Genomic DNA, 19,010 nt, shown 5'->3' with positions numbered 1-19,010 from the left:
TGGTTTGGATTGGTGATTTATCCAGCTTTGAATTCTGTTTCTGATGATAGCATTAATGGTGTACTTGGGGGAGGTACTGTCATCTGATTCTATAGTCAGTTCTGCTATAAGATGGCATATGCATTCCTAAAAATCCTTGCATTATGCAAAACTGGGCAATAAGAAACACTGAACTTGTGGGAAAAATGGGATGGGGCATAACACTCAAAAACTTCGTCAGTAACACATTAAAAAAGGTAGGAACTTAATAAAAATGGCAGGACAGTTTAATACATGTTAAATGGTTAAGAATTGCATAAATATTATAATAAATACGGCACTTTTCCTTGGACAAAACCTGAAATTTGCTTTTGGAAGTAGATGTGGGAAGGGTTGCCTCTTGTAAGTTATTATGAAGGAGGGTTATTGGAAAGCTAAGACAGATGTGGAAGGTGTGGCTCATATGCGTGAAGGGAACTGAGATAGCTGGGAGATGGGTTTTTAAACAGTATTGAGATATAATTCAAACACCATATATGTCACCTATATGAAGTGTACAATTCAATAGTTTTTATTATATTCACAGATATGTACAACAATCATTACAGTCAGTTTTAGAATATTTTCATCACCTCAAAAAGAAACTCCATGTCCTTTACCTGTCACTTCCTTATTCCCCCTCCCCTAGCCCTAAGCAACCACTAATCTATTTACTGTCTGTAGATTTGCCTATTTTGGACATTTCATAAAAATGGAATCATATAATATGTGATCTTTTGTGATTGGCTTCTTTTGTTTAGCATGACGTTTTCAAGGTTCATTCATGTTGTAACGTGTATCAGTACATTATTCCTTTCTACGGCTGAATAATATGGATGGATATGTACCACATTTTGTTTATCCATTCATCAATTGATGGACATCTAGATTGTTTTCACTTTTTGCTATTGTAAGTTGCTGTAAGCATCTGTGTACAGGTTTTTGTGTGGATATATATTTTCATTTCACTTGAGTATATGCTGAGGAGTGGAATTGTTTGGTCATATGGTAACTCTACTTTTAATCATCTGAACAACTGCCAGACTTTTCTAATGTGGCTGTACCGTTTTACATGTCCACAGCAGTGTGTGAGGACTCCAGTTCCCCTACATTCTCACCAACAGTTGTTATTATCTGACTTTTTGATTATTGCCATCCTTATGGGTGTGAAGTGTTATCTCTTTGTGTTTTTTATTTGCATTTCCCTACTGACCAATGAGATCAAGCATCTTTTCATGTTCCTATTGGCTGTTGTATATTTTCCTTGGAGAAATATCTCTTTAGATCCTTTACTCATTTTTGAATTGAGTTATTTGTCTTTCATTACTAAGTTGTAAGTGTTCTTTATATATTCTACATACAAGTCCTTTATCAGATACATGATTTGCAAATATTTTCTCCCTTTCTGTGTGTTGTCTTTTCACTTTCATGATAGTGCCCTTTGAGGCACAAAAGGTTTTAATTTTGATGAAATCTAATTAATTTTTTTCTTTCATTGCTTGTGCTCTTAGAGTCATATCTAAGAATCCACTGCCAAATCCAAGGTCTTAAAGATTTACTCCTGTGTTTTCTTCTAAGAGTTTTATAATTTTAGTTCTTACATTTGGGTCTTTGGTCCATTTTGTGTTAGTTTTTGTGTATGGTATGAGGTAAGGGTCCCACTTCATTCTTTTGCATGTGGCTACCCAGTTGTCCTAGCATCATTTGTTGAAAAAACCTTTATCCCTTTGAGTGATCTTGGCACCGCTGTTGAAAATCAGTTGATCATAAACACATGATCAGCTCTTATTCCATTAATGTCTGTACTTATGCCAGTATGACACCGTCTTGATTAGCTGGTAGATGTTTGAGGGATGTGCACGTTTTGTGTATTCATATGCTGCTCAGTTCAACTGGGTGCAGTTTTTGTGTTCACTCAGTGTTTCTCACAGACGAAATCACTCCTATTGTTCCTTAATATATCCATCAAATTGAAACAAATTCAAATTTTCAAAATAAGCATTATAGCAGAACTGACTGTATATAAAAATTCCTAATATTTTAAAATTGAAAAAAATCAAACTTTAAAGCTCAAGGGAAACAGTAACTATTCCTAGTTTCTCTTAGTAATTTATCGTGAATTTCATATGTGGACATTTTCTTTCTTTTGATAATTAATTTTTTTTATTGAAATGTAGTTGAGGTACAGTATTACATGTTACAGGTGTACAGTAGAGTGATTCACAATTTTTAAAGATTATACTCCATTTATAGTTATTATAAAATATTCACTGTATTCCCTGTGTTGTACAATATATCCTTTTAGCTTATTTTGTACGTGATAGTTTGTACCTCTCAATTCCCTGCCCCTATATTGCCCCTCCCCACTGAGAACTGAGTGAGATGATGAGTGAAATCAAATAGTAAGTGCTCAAGAAATGTTTGTCAACTGGATTAACAATTGTCAGGGGGCATTTTTATGCATCATACTCCCAATCCTGACAGCCATTTGTCTTAGTACTTTTCCTGGTTTAGGTAACAGACCAAGGAGTGCTGGGCATGGACAACCACAGAGAAGGAGAAATGGTTTTTTCAGTTCATTTAATGTAAAATTGATTTGAACTTTGTCATGAGAGGGGAACTTAAATCTTCATGTCTCTACCATACATTAGTGATAGTTCAGTTTCTTCCCTAGCAATTTTTTTTTTTTAATTAATTTATTTTTGGCTGTGTTGGGTCTTCATTTCTGTGCGAGGGCCTTCCCCAGTGGCGGCAAGCGGGGGCCACTCTTCATCGCGGTGCGCGGGCCTCTCACTATCGCGGCCTCTCTCGTTGCGGAGCACAGGCTCCAGACGCGCAGGCTCAGTAGTTGTGGCTCAAGGGCCTAGCTGCTCCGCGGCATGCGGGATCCTCCCAGACCAGGGCTCGAACCCGTGTCCCCTGCATTGGCAGGCAGACTCTCAACCACTGCGCCACCAGGGAAGCCCCTTCCCTAGCAATTTTATCACACTTCAAGAATTTAGTATAAACATGTCAAATTTTGAATGAGTTAGGAAATAATTTATTTGATACAGTAACTTGTTTAATGTTAGAGTTAGCCTTAAATGTTCACTTTTATGCAAAAATATTTTAAAAATTCAAAGGTCGGGTGGTTCTGCAGTGATAATATGAAATACCCATGAAAAACAATGACTTGTGTGTTATTTCAAAATTATTTGGGACTTCCCTGGTGGTCCAGTGGTTAACACTCTGTGCTTCCACTACAGGCGGCACGGGTTCCATCCCTGGTCAGGGAACTTAGATCCCACAAGCCACATGGCGCAGCCCAAAAAAAAAAAAAAGAAATTATTTGAATATATTAACATCATTTATATTGAGTCACAACTTTAATTTAAAAGAATTTTATTATTATTTAAGGAGTTTATACAAAACGTATGAATAATACCTTTCTTCCTACCCAGTAATCATTTACAACAGAAATTAAAGTTCTGATTTGAAGTTCTTATGCTATAGTTCTAATTCATTGAAAGTATTTAAAATACCTTAAAGTACTGATTGAAGATTTTAGAACTTTAAATATTTTTGTCATTCATCCTGTGTTTTAGTGTATGAAACACGGTAGAGTTTTTTTCTTCTGTTTTGCTTATTTAAAGCTGGCCCTTTTAGTGTTTTTGAAATATGACTAATTCAGGTGTTCAGTATGAACAGCCCAGTTTTGAATTGGGCTGACATCTTGCTCAGTATTGAACTATTTTTAAGTGAAATATTATTACATCCTAATTTTTAGTGTATTTATTTGCATGTTTAATATTGAGTAGATGATAATCAAATAAAGACTGTGAAACACAAAAGCTTTGATTTTGAGAACTGTGTGGAAGGTGCATGCCAAGAGTAAAGGACCAATTCTGATGCTATTCAGATTTAATATACAATTAAATGACACTATTTTAACAAGACTTTTTCTTAAAGTCATGTACAGTTATTCCAGATTTTTTTAAAAAGAATGCTATTTTAAAGAAACTTGAAGATAGAAAAGTCATTTGGTTTCCTAAAATTCTGCTGACTTTTTGTTTTACCTTATTACTGAATATACTCAATTTGTACTAGGTTACTTCAGTTTGTTGCTTTGGTGTTATAATTATTGTGGGGCTTTTTTTTTTTTTCCATTTGTTGACTTTCTTATAAAGCAAAATAATAATCTGACTACCTTAGTCCTGTATTTTCATTGAAGTTTGCTTTTTCATTTATCAGTTATTTTATGCTATTATTTCAATGTTTAAGTCAGAACCTGATCACTTTTGGTGAAATGAAAAAATTGAATTTCTGAATAGTTTCCTGAATCTGTGGTTATCTTGCCAAGGTAAAGACAGCCTGTAAACCTGTGTAGCAAAAACAACAGGCCTCTTTTTGCCATCTCTGTATTGAAATGGATTTTTTATTGAAAAAACCACTGTGGACATTAAGAGTGAGAGGATGGTGAATGACCAAAAATTTATACATATTAAAATTAGGTAATTTAGCCTTAATGTGGGTACAAAAATTTAGTGGCAAAGAGGCATTGGTTTTAATATTTATTCAGCGGGGAAAGGGGAAAATTTATGTAAGAATTCTGTATAATATCTTTAGCCACTAGGAGTTGTTTGGTGTCTCTTTTTTACATAAAGAGATCAACAGTTAAAAAGACCAACTCCATCTAAACAAGTACTGTTTTGATGACAGCCTATCTGAACCATAGTACTTATTGTTAACTATCTCAGGTACCTGATACAGTGTCTGGCACATAGATAGTAGGTATTCAAAATGGTCTATTTATTTCAATTAAGATATGATAGAATGAATTTCAGTGGAGTCAAATAATGTGGACAGTTACTTAGAACTCATTGTCATGAAGATTGATCTGTAATATTTAGTCACTTCTAAGTTTATTCACAGAATAGTGAACTATTTATTCTATTTTCAGCCCTATTAACTATATGTATACATTTCTTAACTATGAAGAAATTAGCCATTAACCATAGAATTCTGTTGGCTTTATTATGGAAATTTATAAAATGAGAATAAATCAATATCAGTGCTACTATAAATCAGTGAATAGAAAGGAATTTATGCTTTATTTCTTTTTATTGTGTTTATTACAAAAGAATATATGTTTATTATAAAAATTCAAATAATAGAAAAACATTGAAAGTTAAAGATCTTAGAATGCTATGTAAAGAGCAGCCATTACTAACAGATTTTATATATTCCAATTTTATCTATGCAAAAACATATGTAAAAAAACAAAAATGGTTTTACTAGTTACTGCTTTATAACTTCTTTTTTCACTTATTGGGAATGTCTTTTTTAAATTAATTAATTAATTTAAATTAATTAATTAAAATTAATTAATTTTAATTAATTGGGTCTTCGTTGCTTCACGCAGGCTTTCTCTAGTTGCGGTGAGCGGGGGCTACTCTTCGTTGCAGTGTGCGGGCTTCTCATTGTGGTGGCTTCTCTTGTTGCGGGGCATGGGCTCTAGGTGTGCAGGCTTCAGTAGTTGTGGCACGCAGACTCAGTAGTTGTTGCTCTTGGGCTCTAGAACGCAGGCTCAGTAGTTGTGGCGCATGGGCTTAGTCACTCCACAGCATGTGGGACCTTCCCGGACCAGGGCTCGAACCCGTGTCCCCTTCATTGACAGGCGGATTCTTAACCATGGTGCCACCAGGGAAGTCCTGGGAATGTCTTTAATTGTATGTGTGTATAATCTACCCCTCCTTGCACAGTATTCTTAGTTAGTATATCTTCATCTATAAGTAATGGAGATCCACCAGAGGGCAGGCAGCAGAAGCAAGAAGAACTACAATCCTGCAGCCTGTGGAATGAAACCACATTCACAGAAAGATAGACAAGATGAAAAGGCAGAGGACTATGTACCAGATGAACGAACAAGGTAAAACCCCAGAAAAACAACTAAATGAAGTGGAGATAGGCAACCTTCCAGAAGAATTCAGAATAATGATAGTGAAGATGATCCAGGACCTCGGAAAAAGAATGGAGGCAAAGATCGAGAAGATGCAAGAAATGTTTCACAAAGACCTAGAAGAATTAAAGAACAAACAAACAGAGATGAAGAATACAGTAACTGAAATGAAAACTACACTAGAAGGAATCAGTAGCAGAATAACTGAGGCAGAAGAACAGATAAGTGACCTGGAAGACAGAATGGTGGAATTCACTTCTGTGGAACAGAATAAAGAAAAAAGAATAAAAAGAAATGAAGACAGCCTAAGAGACCTCTGGGACAACATTAAACGCAACAACATTCGCATTATAGGGGTCCCAGAAGGAGAGGAGAGAGAGAAAGGACCCGAGAAAATACTTGAAGAGATTATAGTCAAAAACTTCCCTAACATGGGAAAGAAAATAGCCACCCAAGTCCAGGAAGCGCAGAGAGTCCCATACAGGATAAATCTAAGGAGAAACACGCCGAGACACATAGTAATCAAATCGGCAAAAATTAAAGACAGAGAAAAATTATTGAAAGCAGCAAGGGAAAAACGACAAATAACATACAAGGGAACTCCCATAAGGTTAACAGCTGATTTCTCAGGAGAAACTCTACAAGCCAGAGGGGAGTGGCATGACATATTTAAAGTGATGAAAGGGAAGACCCTACAACCAAGATTACTCTACCCGGCAAGGATCTCATTCACATTCGATGGAGAAATTAAAAGCTTTACAGACAAGCAAAAGCTAAAAGAATTCAGCACCACCAAACCAGCTCTACAACAAATGCTAAAGGAACTTCTCTAAGTGGGAAACACAAGAGAAGAAAAGGACCTACAAAAACAAACCCAAAACAATTAAGAAAATGGTCATAGGAACATACATATCGATAATTACCTTAAACGTGAATGGATTAAATGCTCCAGCCAAAAGACACAGGCTTGCTGAATGGATACAAAAACAAGACCCATATATATGCTGTCTACAAGAGACCCACTTTAGACCTAGGGACACATACAGACTGAAAGTGAGGGGATGGAAAAAGATATTCCATGCAAATGGAAATCAAAAGAAACCTGGAGTAGCAATACTCAAAGCAGATAAACTAGACTTTAAAATAATGTTACAAGAGACAAGGAAGGACACTACATAATGATCAAGGGATCAATCCAAGAAGAAGATATAACAGTTATAAATATATATGCACCCAACATAGGAGCACCTCAATACATAAGGCAACTGCTAACAGCTATAAAAGAGGAAATTGACAGTAACACAGTAATAGTGGGGGACTTTAACACCTCACTTACACCAATGGACAGATCATCCAAACAGAAAATTAATAAGGAAACAGAAGCTTTAAAAGACACAATAGGCCAGATAGATTTAATTGATATTTATAGGACATTCCATCCAAAAACAGCAAATTACACTTTCTTCTCAAGTGCGCATGGAACATTCTCCAGGATAGATCACACCTTGGGTAACAAAATCAAGCCTCAGTAAATTTAAGAAAATTGAAATCATATCAAGCATCTTTTCTGACCACAATGCTATGAGATTAGAAATCAGTTACAGGGAAAAAAATGTAAAAAACACAAACACATGGAGGCTAAATACGTTACTAAATAACCAAGAGATCACTGAAGAAATCAGAGGAAATCAAAAAATACCTAGAGACAAATGACAATGAAAACACGACGATCCAAAACCTATGGGATGCAGCAAAAGCAGTTCTAAGAGGGAAGTTTATAGCAATACAATCCTACCTCAAGAAACAACAAACATCTCAAATAAACAATCTAGCCTTACACCTAAAGGAACTGGAGAAAGAAGCACAAACAAAACCCAAAGTTAGTAGAAGGAAAGAAATCATAAAGATCAGAACAGAAATAAATGAAACAGAAACAAAGAAAACAATTGCAAAGATCAATAAAACTAAAAGCTGGTTCTTGGAGAAAATAAACAAAGTTGATAAACCATTAGCCAGACTCATCAAGAAAAAGAGGGAGAGGACTCAAATCAATAAAATTAGAAATGAAAAAGGCGAAGTTACAACAAACACTGCAGAAATACGAAGCATCCTGAGACTCCTGCAAGCAACTCTATGCCAATAAAATGAACAACCTAGAAGAAATGGACAAATTCTTAGAAAGGTATAACCTTCCAAGACTGAACCAGGAAGAAATAGAAAATATGAACAGACCAATTACAAGTCATGAAATTGAAACTGTGATTAAAAATCTTCCAACAAACAAAAGTCCAGAACCAGATGGCTTCACAGGTGAATCCTATCAAATATTTAGAGAAGAGCTAACACCCATCCTTCTCAAACTCTTCCAAAAAATTGCAGAGGAAGGAACACTCCCAAACACATTCTATGAGGCCACCATCACCCTGATACCAAAACCAGACAAAGATACTACAAAAAAAGAAAATTACAGACCAATATCACTGATGAATATAGATGCAAAAATCCTCAACAAAATACTAGCAAACAGAATCCAACAGCACATTAAAAGGATCATACACTATGATCAAGTGGGGTTTATCCCAGGAATGCAAGGATTCTTCAATATATGCAAATCAATCAACGTGATACACCATATTAACAAACTGAAGAATAAAAACCATATGATCATCTCAATAGATGCAGAGAAAGCTTTCGACAAAATTCAACACCCATGTATGATAAAAACTCTCCAGAAAGTGGGCATAGAGGGAGCCTACCTCAACATAATAAAGGCCATATATGACAAACCCACAGCAAACATCATTCTCAATGGTGAAAAACTGCAAGCATTTCCTCTAAGAGCAGGAACAAGACAAGGATGTCCACTCTCACCACTATTATTCAACATAGTTTTGGAAGTCCTAGCCACGGGAATCAGAGAAGAAAAAGAAATAAAAGGAATACAAATTGGAAAAAAGAAGTAAAACTGTCACTGTTTGGAGATGACATTTTACCATTGCAACAAAAAGAATAAAATACCTAGAAATAAACCCACCTAGGGAGACAAAAGACCTGTATGCAGAAAACTATAAGACACTGATGAAAGAAATTAAAGATGGTACCAACAGATGGAGAGATATACCATGTTCTTGGATTGGAAGAATCAATACTGTGAAAATGACTATACTACCCAAAGCAATCTACAGATTCAGTAAAATCCCTATCAAATTACCAATGGCAGTTTTGACAGAACTAGAACAAAAAATCTTAACATTTCTATGGAGACACAAAAGACCCCAAATACCCAAAGCAGTCTTGAGGGGAAAAAAATGGAGCTGGAGGAATCAGACTCCCTGACTTCAAACTATACTACAAAGCTACAGTAATCAAGCCAATATGGTACTGGCACAAAAACAGAAACATAGATCAATGGAACAGGATAGAAAGCCCAGAGATTAAACCCATGCACCTATGGTCAACTAATCTATGACAAAGGAGGCAAGGATATACAATGGAGAAAAGACAGCCTCTTCAATAAGTGGTGCTGGGAAAACTGGACAGCTACATGTAAAAGAATGAAGTTAGAACACTCCCTAACACCATACACAAAAATAAACTCAAAATGGATTAGAGACCTAAATGTAAGACCGAACACTGTAAAACTCTTAGAGGAAAACATAGGAAGAACACTCTTTGGCATAAATCACAGCAAGATCTTTTTTGATCCACCTCCTAGAGTAATGGAAATAAAAACAAAAATAAACAAATGAGACCTAATGAAACTTAAAAGTTTTTGCACAGCAAAGGAAACTACAAACAAGACGAAAAGACAACCCTCAGAATGGGAGAAAATATTTGCAAACGAATCAAGGACAAAGGATTAATCTCCAAAATATATAAACAGCTCATGCGGCTCAATATTAAAAAAATAAACAACCCAATCCAAAAATGGGCAGAAGACCTAAATAGACATTTCTCCAAAGAAAACATACAGATGGCCAAGAAGCACATGAAAAGCTGCTCAAAATCACTAATTATTAGAGAAATGCAAATCAATGAGGTATCACCTCACACCAGTTAGAATGGGCATCATCAGAAAATCTACAAACAACAAATGCTGGAAAGGGTGTGGGGAAAAGGGAACCCTCTTGCACTGTTGGTGGGAATGTAAATTGATACAGCCACTATGGAGAACAGTATGGAGGTTCCTTAAAATACTAAAAATAGAATTACCATATGACCCAGCAACCCCACTACTGGGCATATACCCAGAGAGAACCATAATTCAAAAAGACACATGCACCCCAATGTTCATTGCAGCACTATTTACAATAGCCAGGTCATGGAAGCAACCTAAATGCCCATCAACAGACGAATGGATAAAGAAGTTGTGGTACATATATACAATGGAATATTACTGAGCCATAAAAAAGGAACAAAATTGGGTCATTTATAGAGATGTGGATGCATCTAGAGACTGTCATACAGAGTGAAGTAAGTCACTCTGTATGACACATATTGTATATTAATGCATATATGTATATTGTATATAACGCATATATGTGGAACCAAAAAAATGGTACAGATGAACCGGTTTGCAGGGCAGAAATTGAGACACAGATGTAGAGAACAAACGTATGGACACGCATATATGTGGAACCAAAAAAATGGTACAGATGAACCGGTTTGCAGGGCAGAAATTGAGACACAGATGTAGAGAACAAATGTATGGACACAAAGCAGGGAAAGTGGCAGGGTGGTGGTGGTGGTGTGATGAATTGGGAGATTGGGATTGACATGTATACACTAATATGTATAAAATGGATAACTAATAAGAATGTGCTGTATAAAAAAATAAATAAAAAATTCAAAAATTGAAAAAAAAAACTGTACATGAGTGTTCATAGCAGTCTTATTCATAAACCGCCCCCCCCCAAAAAAAGTAATGGAAAAGTTCAGCTTATATTGGGTTGAGCAATAAGGAAATTGATGATCTCACAGAACACAGGTTGTGTGATTCTAGATACAGATACACAGTGGCTGGTGCTTCTTACTGATTCTCCTGGTTCTTGTCCTTGGGCTGGTAGTGAGATGTCAGCAGCTTGTCCTTCTTGAGTCTTCTTAAACTAATTGTTGGGAAAGAGAATGGGATCACCATGATTTAATTAGCCTAATCATCAGAGATGAGATGAATCTTGGCAATTAATCATCATTATAAGTATTCCATGTACCATGATTTTTTTAACTAATTTCCTATTGAGGGTTATTATCGAATTTTCATGATTATGAATAATGTTGTTATTAACATCTTTGTACCATATCATTTTTATACTTGTGCAGGGATTTCTGTATACTAGATTTCTGGAGTAGAATTTCTAAGTCAAAAGAAGTTGATAGATGTTGCCAAACTGAAGTTCTAATTTGAAATATATATATATATATATATTTTTAATTTTATTATGTACATATTTTTAATTTAATTTTATATAACACACACACACACACACACACACACACACACACACACCCCTCGACTGTGTGCCAGTTTCCCTGAATCCCCATCAGTGCTATTTATACTTTTTATCAGTCTCCCAGGGCTGCTGCCTACTGGGCTCTACCATGGAGGCAGACTGTGCTACAGTAGTTTCATCTGATTTTTAATGGGATGCATAGCTCTGGTCAAAAATATTTTAAAGTTTAATGTATAGAACCGCCATTTATTAAATTTCAGCTGAATATTACCAATTAAATCTCAAAGACAGCATTTCCCTTACCCTGGCTCTCTGCCTCCATTCTCTCCTTCTGACTCATGTCACAGAAAATTTGATAGAAAAGAACATCCATTCCTCAAAATGCAGCTTCAAGACAGGAAAAATTGATGTTGGTTAAGATGGGAAGGCACCTTCAAAGGTAATGTACTCATTTTATCCCAGCAAATGGGTAGTTTGGGCAGCCTGACCATGTGAAGTGTGGGCAAGATGAAGAGAAATGGCATGGCAACCCCTAAAAACACACTATAAAAGAAGAAAAGGCATGTAGAAGATAAGGAATCCAGCCTGGAAGAAAATACTACCCAAGGAGCAAAAACAAACAAAAAAGCTCTGCACAGTTTACCACAGAAAAAATGTTATTAAGGATATGAATGCAATAAAATAAGAGCTCAAAGATGAGATAATTAAAGAAAATGAGGTGGAGAAGGAAACTGCAGAATTAATGAAATAAATTGAGAATCCAGATCATAAATTAGAAACATAGATAAATTAGAAAATCAAGTTGTAGCATAGAGGAAAGGTTTGAGCTAATCAAAATGAATGAAGGATAAGGGGGGTTGGGAAGAATAAAGCAATTAGAGAAGAAATGATAGAGGACAGACAAAGAAGATCAACTTAAGACAAGTTAGTGCCCCTAAAAAACAAAACAAAAAATAATTCAAAGATATGATAGAAGACAGTTTCCCCAGATGAAGGGATTATTCAGTTTGTACATAAGGGGGCTTACTATATCAAGAAAATAGTTGAATGAATTGGGGTTCAGAACAGAATATAAATACTATATGAATATTATAGCAATGGAAGTTATACAGTGGGAGAAGGGAAGATGGAGAAAGGAAAGATGTACCCCCAGCCACTCTGGCTACCCCCAGATCCTGAGCCTATTTGCTACAACCTCTTCAGGAAATAAGGCTTAAATGAAATTCTACATACTAAGCAATGAGTCTTCACCTTATGCCTAGTCCTTTTCACCTGCTGGGCCCAGAACACTGACAGCCAGGCTTATACCATCTAGGCAGAATATTGAAATGATTTCTTTCTGGGAAAAATGGTACCAAAAAAACCTACAGATACTGACATTTGTGGTTTCTCTAAAAGGCAGGGTTCCTACCCAGTTCCTGGAACAGTGAAGCCCACCAATTGAATCATGCTACTTGTGTACAGTGAACATCTAGTCGACTGTTTATAGAGTTTCACTTTTTTGTTGTTTTTAAAAAATAACTTTATTGAGATAATAATTTTGTCCCATAAAACTTACCCATTTACAGTGTACAGTTCAATGGTTTTTAGTATAGGTACAGTTTTGTAACCATCATCACAATCTAATCTTAGAACATGTCATCACCCCCAAAAGTAATTATGCCTATTAGCAGTTGTCCTCCATCCCCACCCTTCTCTCCCACCCACCCCCTCAGCCCCCATCCCAGACAACCACTAAAATACTTTCTGTCTCTATAGATTTGCCTTTTCTGGACACATCATGTATAGTGTTTTACTTTCAAGTAGAATGATAATGAAGAATCACTAGACATTTGAGGAACACCTCTAAAGTGAAATCCAGAAATGAAAACAACAAAAAAGAAACCCCAGTAGAAATAAAAGCAATATAAAGACCGGAAGATAACCTTTAAAAATGTATAGTTTTTACATCCATAATACATGAACAGGAGGGCATCAAAAGGAATATTCAGAGAAGAATAAAGCTCTTGGGAATTAAAAAAATATGGTAGAAAAATTCAACAGAAGTAGAGGCCGAGTTGAAAAGATCCCTGAGTCAAACAAAAAGGCAAAAATATGGGAAATGGGTTAAAAGGTAAGGAAATCAGAGAATTAATTCATAATGATAATATTCCCAGCAAAAGAGTAAGAAAAACAAAATTGTTAAGGGATCTGAGCATCAAAAAGCAAGTCTTTAAACAAAAGAAAATTTCAAGAACTAAAAACCTGAGAGTCTAAATTAAGAAAGCCCACGTATTTCCAGCATAATGGATGAAAAGACCCACTCCAAGACACATTATTGTGAAATTTTAGATAACAAGGAATAAAGAGATGATTCTAAAGTCTCCCAGAGAGGATGGTGGGGGTATGGGGGGGTAGGGAACATGATACTTAATGGAGAACTGGGAGCCAAAATGGCTCTGAACTTCTCAGGAGGGAATCAGAAAACAACGGAGCAATTCAACATTCTGAGACAAAATGATGCCAACAATTATAGTAAAGTCATTTTCAGACTTTAAACATCTCTAAAATCTGTTTTCCACATACCCTTTCTCAGGAATCTATTAAAGGAGGTGCTTTTAAAAAAAAAAAGAAAAGGGAAAATAGCAGGAAGAAGTCTTGGAATTCAGGAAAATGGAGACCCAAAAGCACTGAGAGAGGCAAAGGGAATTCACAAGATGGTGTAGGGCACTCACAGGTGATGTTTGGTTTCTCTGGAATATTTGACGATGACTTAGTGCTAGGTACGTAAGCAAATGGAGGGTAAAAAAGAGGCATTCTTTTTTTTTTTTTTTAATTTATTTTTTGGCTGCCTTGGGTCTTCGTTGCTGCGTGCGGGCTTTCTCTAGTTGCGGCGGGCGGGGGCTACTCTTTGTTGCGGTGCGCAGGCTTCTCATTGCAGTGGCTTCTCTTGTTGTGGAGCATGGGCTCTAGGCGCACAGGCTTCAGTAGTTGTGGCATGCGGTCTCAGTAGTTGTGGCTTGCAGGCTCTAGAGCGCAGGCTCAGTAGTTGTGGCGCATGGGCTTAGTTGCTCCGTGGCATGTGGGATCTTCCCAGACCAGGGCTCGAACCCGTGTCCCCTGCATTGGCAGGCGGATTCTTAACCACTGCACCACCAGGGAAGTCTGAGAGGCATTCTTAATATCCAAAGAAAATTAAAAATTTACTCTAAGAAAGGAATGTAATTATGGTTTGCTGTGTGCTTCAGCTATGATGAATATTTCCATAATCATAATAATGTAGATACTGTGCTATTGATCCAGCTGAGAAGAGGAGATATTACCATCAAAGAGGATGAGAGTTATAGAGAAATGTGTATGTGGGGATGGGAGGCTTGTGGGTAAAGAGTTCTAAATCCTCTTCTTCCATTGTAGAAAGCAGAAAGTAAGTAAATCTGGAAAATCTACACATGTATGTTCTTTTAAATTTGAAGTACATAGAAGAAACAGTGAAGAGTTGAAAGTGTCTGCCTCAGAAGCAGAAATCAGGAGTGGGGAGGGATTATTATTATTAGTCTAATTGTGATCTTTGATTTTAAAGATATTTATATAATTTTAATAAATGTAAATTTTTAATTTAAAAAGATAGGCTACAGATTTCTTCTAATTTTAAAACTAGGTCTTGGCTCCATTTTTTCTACGTTTATTATATGTAAGATTATTAACACCCTTAAAACATCAAACAAAATAGAGAACAGCCTCTTGGATATTTGCACTTATTTTAACAAATATAAGATGGCCACAAGTGTGCTATAACAGTGAAAAATGTGAAGACATAGATCTTGCCCCTTAGTCCGAGGAACTTGGAGCTTAGGGGTTAGATAAGTCATGTACATAAATCTTATTGAAACTTAGCTCTTATCATATTGCTGCCTTGATTAAAAACCTTCAGGGACTTCTTTAAGTTTGACTTTTAAGGCTTTTCTAAAATCCTCACCCTAAATCTACCACAATGAGATACCACTTCACTACCCACTAAGATGGCTGTAATCAGTAGCAACAAGTGTTAGAAAGGATGTGGAAATTGGAACTGTCATACACTGCTGGTGGGAATATAAAATAGCTTAGCTGCTTTGAAGAACAGTCTGGCAGTTCCTCAAAAGGTTAAGCATAGAGTTATCAGCAAGTCTATTCCTTAGTATACCCCCAAGAAAAATGAGAACATATGTCCACACAAAACTTGTACATGAATGTTTATAGTAGCATTATGTGTAATAGCCAAAAAGTCAAAACAACCCAAGTGTCCATCAACTGATGCATGGAAAATATAAAATGTGTGGCATATCCATGTAATAAAATATTATTTGGCAATAAAAAAGAATGAAGTATTTTTACATGCTACAAAACTGATGAACCTTGGAGACATTATGCTAAGTGAAAGAATCCAGTCACAAAAGACCTCACATTGATTTCATTTGTGTGAAATGTTCAGAGTAGGCAAATCCATAGACAAAGTGGATTAGTGGTTGCCCAGGTCTAGAGGGAAGGGGAAACTAGGAGTGACTGCTAATGTAAAGGGTTTTGTTTTGGGTGATGGTTGCGCAACTCTATTAATATACTAAAAACATTGAATTGTGCACTTTAAGTGAATTGTATGGCTGGAAAAGGGTTTTCTGTGGCAAGTTTTTACTGTATTCAATAAAGCTGTTATTTAAAAAATCCTAACTCTAACCTACTTTTCCAGTTTTGTTTCCCATTCTTCCACTTGGCCTCAACCAATTTTACTTACGTTCTCTTTACCTGCTGTGCAGTTCTTTCTCCAGTTCTTCAAGACCAAATACTCCCCATTCTTCCAAATTCAGCTAAACTTCCTCCTCTTTCATAAAATGGAAAAAGTAAACTCTTCTTAGCAGAAAGTAAACTCTGCTGTCAACCTCTACCAGACTTTATATCTCTAGGCACATCACTTTACATATTGCAACACAAAGAAGTTGTGTGTTAAGTGAAAGGTAGTCAACATTTGTCAACCACATAAAGTCAAAAATTACCTTAGAAAATCCTTTAAATTGCCTGAACAGTACAATTCTCTCTTTACATTCAACTCACCAGTTTTTTCTCTCCAAGATTGGAACAGATCTATGTTCTGTTGAATGCTAGTTGAAGAAATTGACGTGCATTTTTAAGTGTATCACAAAATAAAAAAGAACAATAAAGCCCAGCAAATAACGCAAATTTGGATGTATGGTGGTTGCCTCCAATCTTCTTCCAGCCCCCGTTTTCAATAGAAACAGGCTAAAGCTCTTAACTTGTGTAGTGGGGGAGGGGTAGTAATGAGATGGACAGGTGATGGGACATTGGTTTATGCACTGACTTGTCATTCAGGATTACTTTAATTCAGTGTACATTTTGTGTGTAGTAATTGGCCTATTTCTAATGAAAGCAGTCATCTAACAAAACAAGTGTTTTCCCCTTTTTCCACACTAGCTGGAAGAAACTGCTTTTCATAAACTTCATAATAACTAAACACTGCTTTTGAAACAGTTGAATATTTGGACTCCAGTTACTGTATGGTGGTGGGGTTTTACTTGACTGTAACTAGACTCTTATTCCACATGGTTAAGTGATCACACTATGAGGGGCAGGCTGAAACCAAGACTTATGAAGAGACTGGCAGATGTCTTTCTGCCTTTACACTCTAAGATGTCTTTTATGTCTTTCTACCTTTACACTCTAAGATGTGCACTTAATAAATTAGAATGATAGGCAGAATCACTGGATCTTTTGTAATATTTTGTTCTCATTCTCTATTCCTTCCCCACCAAATAGAGTTGATTTGCTTTAATGAAATGTGCCATAAGGGACTAGTTGAATAAATGATGCTTCCTTTGGACAATGGAATACTAGTAAAACTGTTAACAAGGGAAAACACACAGCAAAACTGGGTTTATAACATGGTGCATTTGAGTTTTGTTTTGAAGGATATATACATATATGTGTGTATATATGCAGATGTGCATATATCATCCTAAACAAAATTGTGTGTTTATTTGTGTATGTATAAAATATTTCTGGAAGGATATGTAATAAGCTGGTGATAGCAGTTATTTCCGGGAAAAGGAATCAGAGTTGATGATAAGGGTGAGAGGAGGACTTAGCTTTCATTGCAGACACTCTTTTGTATTGTTTGATTTTCACTATGTGCATATATTACCTTTCCAGCTGAAAAACACTTGTATCTTCTTACCAATTAGTTGTTAATGATTCATGGCAAATATTTATGTGTCAATTTGAGATGCTTATTTTAAATGAACAGAACATATATATATGTATAGTGTTAATTTATGCTGTTTGTTTGATTCCCCAGCAGCTAAGATATATACCACCAATAATTTATATATTTGTGTTTTATAGGGTTACATCCATTTGGGAGAATAGTCTCCAGATCACTACAGTTTCTAGTTTTGTAGGAACATGGCTTGGAGCCTTTCCTATTCCACTCGATTGGGGAAGACCATGGCAGGTTGGTTTCAACTCTTTAAAGCAACAAAGTAGATGTTTGTACAGTGATGGTAAAACTGATGAAGCTAACGAGTATGTATATTTAAATTGTTTTATCGTTCAGTTAAGTAGGGATGCCAATTCCCGCTGTCACTGTAATCTGGGTGATTTATTGGGGCCTGTCTCAGTGCCACAGGCATCCTGATCAGCCTGTTTCTATCTTATAACGCTATTTTTTTCTACATGTATAGGTGAATAAACAAGCTTAGTTTGAGAATATGTATAGGAGTTTAATAGCCTAGAAGTTGCAGGAATTCCCTATTTTTAACTTTGATATACATCGCCTTTGTAGTCTTAGATTCATATTTTCTTAGCTTGATTGATAGCCAAATTGAATATTGATTTTGAGATGTTTTTTTCTTAAAGCATATAGCAAAGTAGGTTTTGAAATAGGGGTTTGTGATATTAGAGGAAGCTCATGAACATCAGGTTTTTTGTTTTCTATGACAATAAGATATAGCTAATTAGCTAGGGGAAACACTATAGGTGTTCTTTTTATCCCCATTTTACAGATGAGGAAACTGATACCTAGAGGACATGTAATATTCCAAGGTCACTGAGCTAGTGATGGATACATCTTTGTTGTAATTTTTAATGGCTTCATAGTAAACCTTTATATAGTTATTCCAAAATTTACTTAACAAATTCACTATTGATCATTTAGTACTATTTTTACTATTATAAACAGTGCTATGATAAACATCTTTGAATCTATATATCTTAATGGAGTTTTCCAATTATTAAGATGATTTCTCCCAAATCAATTGTGGTATTGAAAAATAAATATACTTTCTTTTTCCAACATGAAGAGAATTTTTCTCTGATCACAAAGGCAGTATACATTTATTTAGAAAATTTAAGCAATACTAATAATTATAAAAAGTAAGTAAAAATTATCAAATATCCAGCCACCCAGAGACAACTCCCATTTGTGTTTCGATGGTAATCTTTGCAGCTCTCTCTTCATGTGTGTAACTATTCATAATACACATATTATTTTTAATCTTTTTTTCCCCTTCAACAGCATATTATGGAGCTCATTCCATGTCAATGAAAATTTGCATATATGTATTATAATACTCCATTAT

The 19,010-nt window shown here is 35.7% G+C and overlaps 1 protein-coding gene across 1 annotated transcript in view; it reads left to right on the top strand.

Annotated features, from left to right (window-relative positions):
- Window positions 1–19,010, top strand: part of PIGF (phosphatidylinositol glycan anchor biosynthesis class F) — a 38,897-nt gene that overhangs the window by 5,409 nt on the left and 14,478 nt on the right. The window contains exon 5 of the mRNA XM_061168721.1: window positions 17,776–17,884. Within this exon, the coding sequence (XP_061024704.1) occupies window positions 17,776–17,884 (109 nt within the window). The remainder of the gene's footprint in view (window positions 1–17,775; window positions 17,885–19,010) is intronic.

The sequence above is a fragment of the Eubalaena glacialis genome, chromosome 14, assembly GCF_028564815.1.
Source record: "Eubalaena glacialis isolate mEubGla1 chromosome 14, mEubGla1.1.hap2.+ XY, whole genome shotgun sequence".
In the NCBI taxonomy this organism is placed as follows: domain Eukaryota; kingdom Metazoa; phylum Chordata; class Mammalia; order Artiodactyla; family Balaenidae; genus Eubalaena; species Eubalaena glacialis.
Note: the sequence above shows the minus strand (reverse complement) of the source record. Positions and strands in the feature narration are given on the sequence as shown.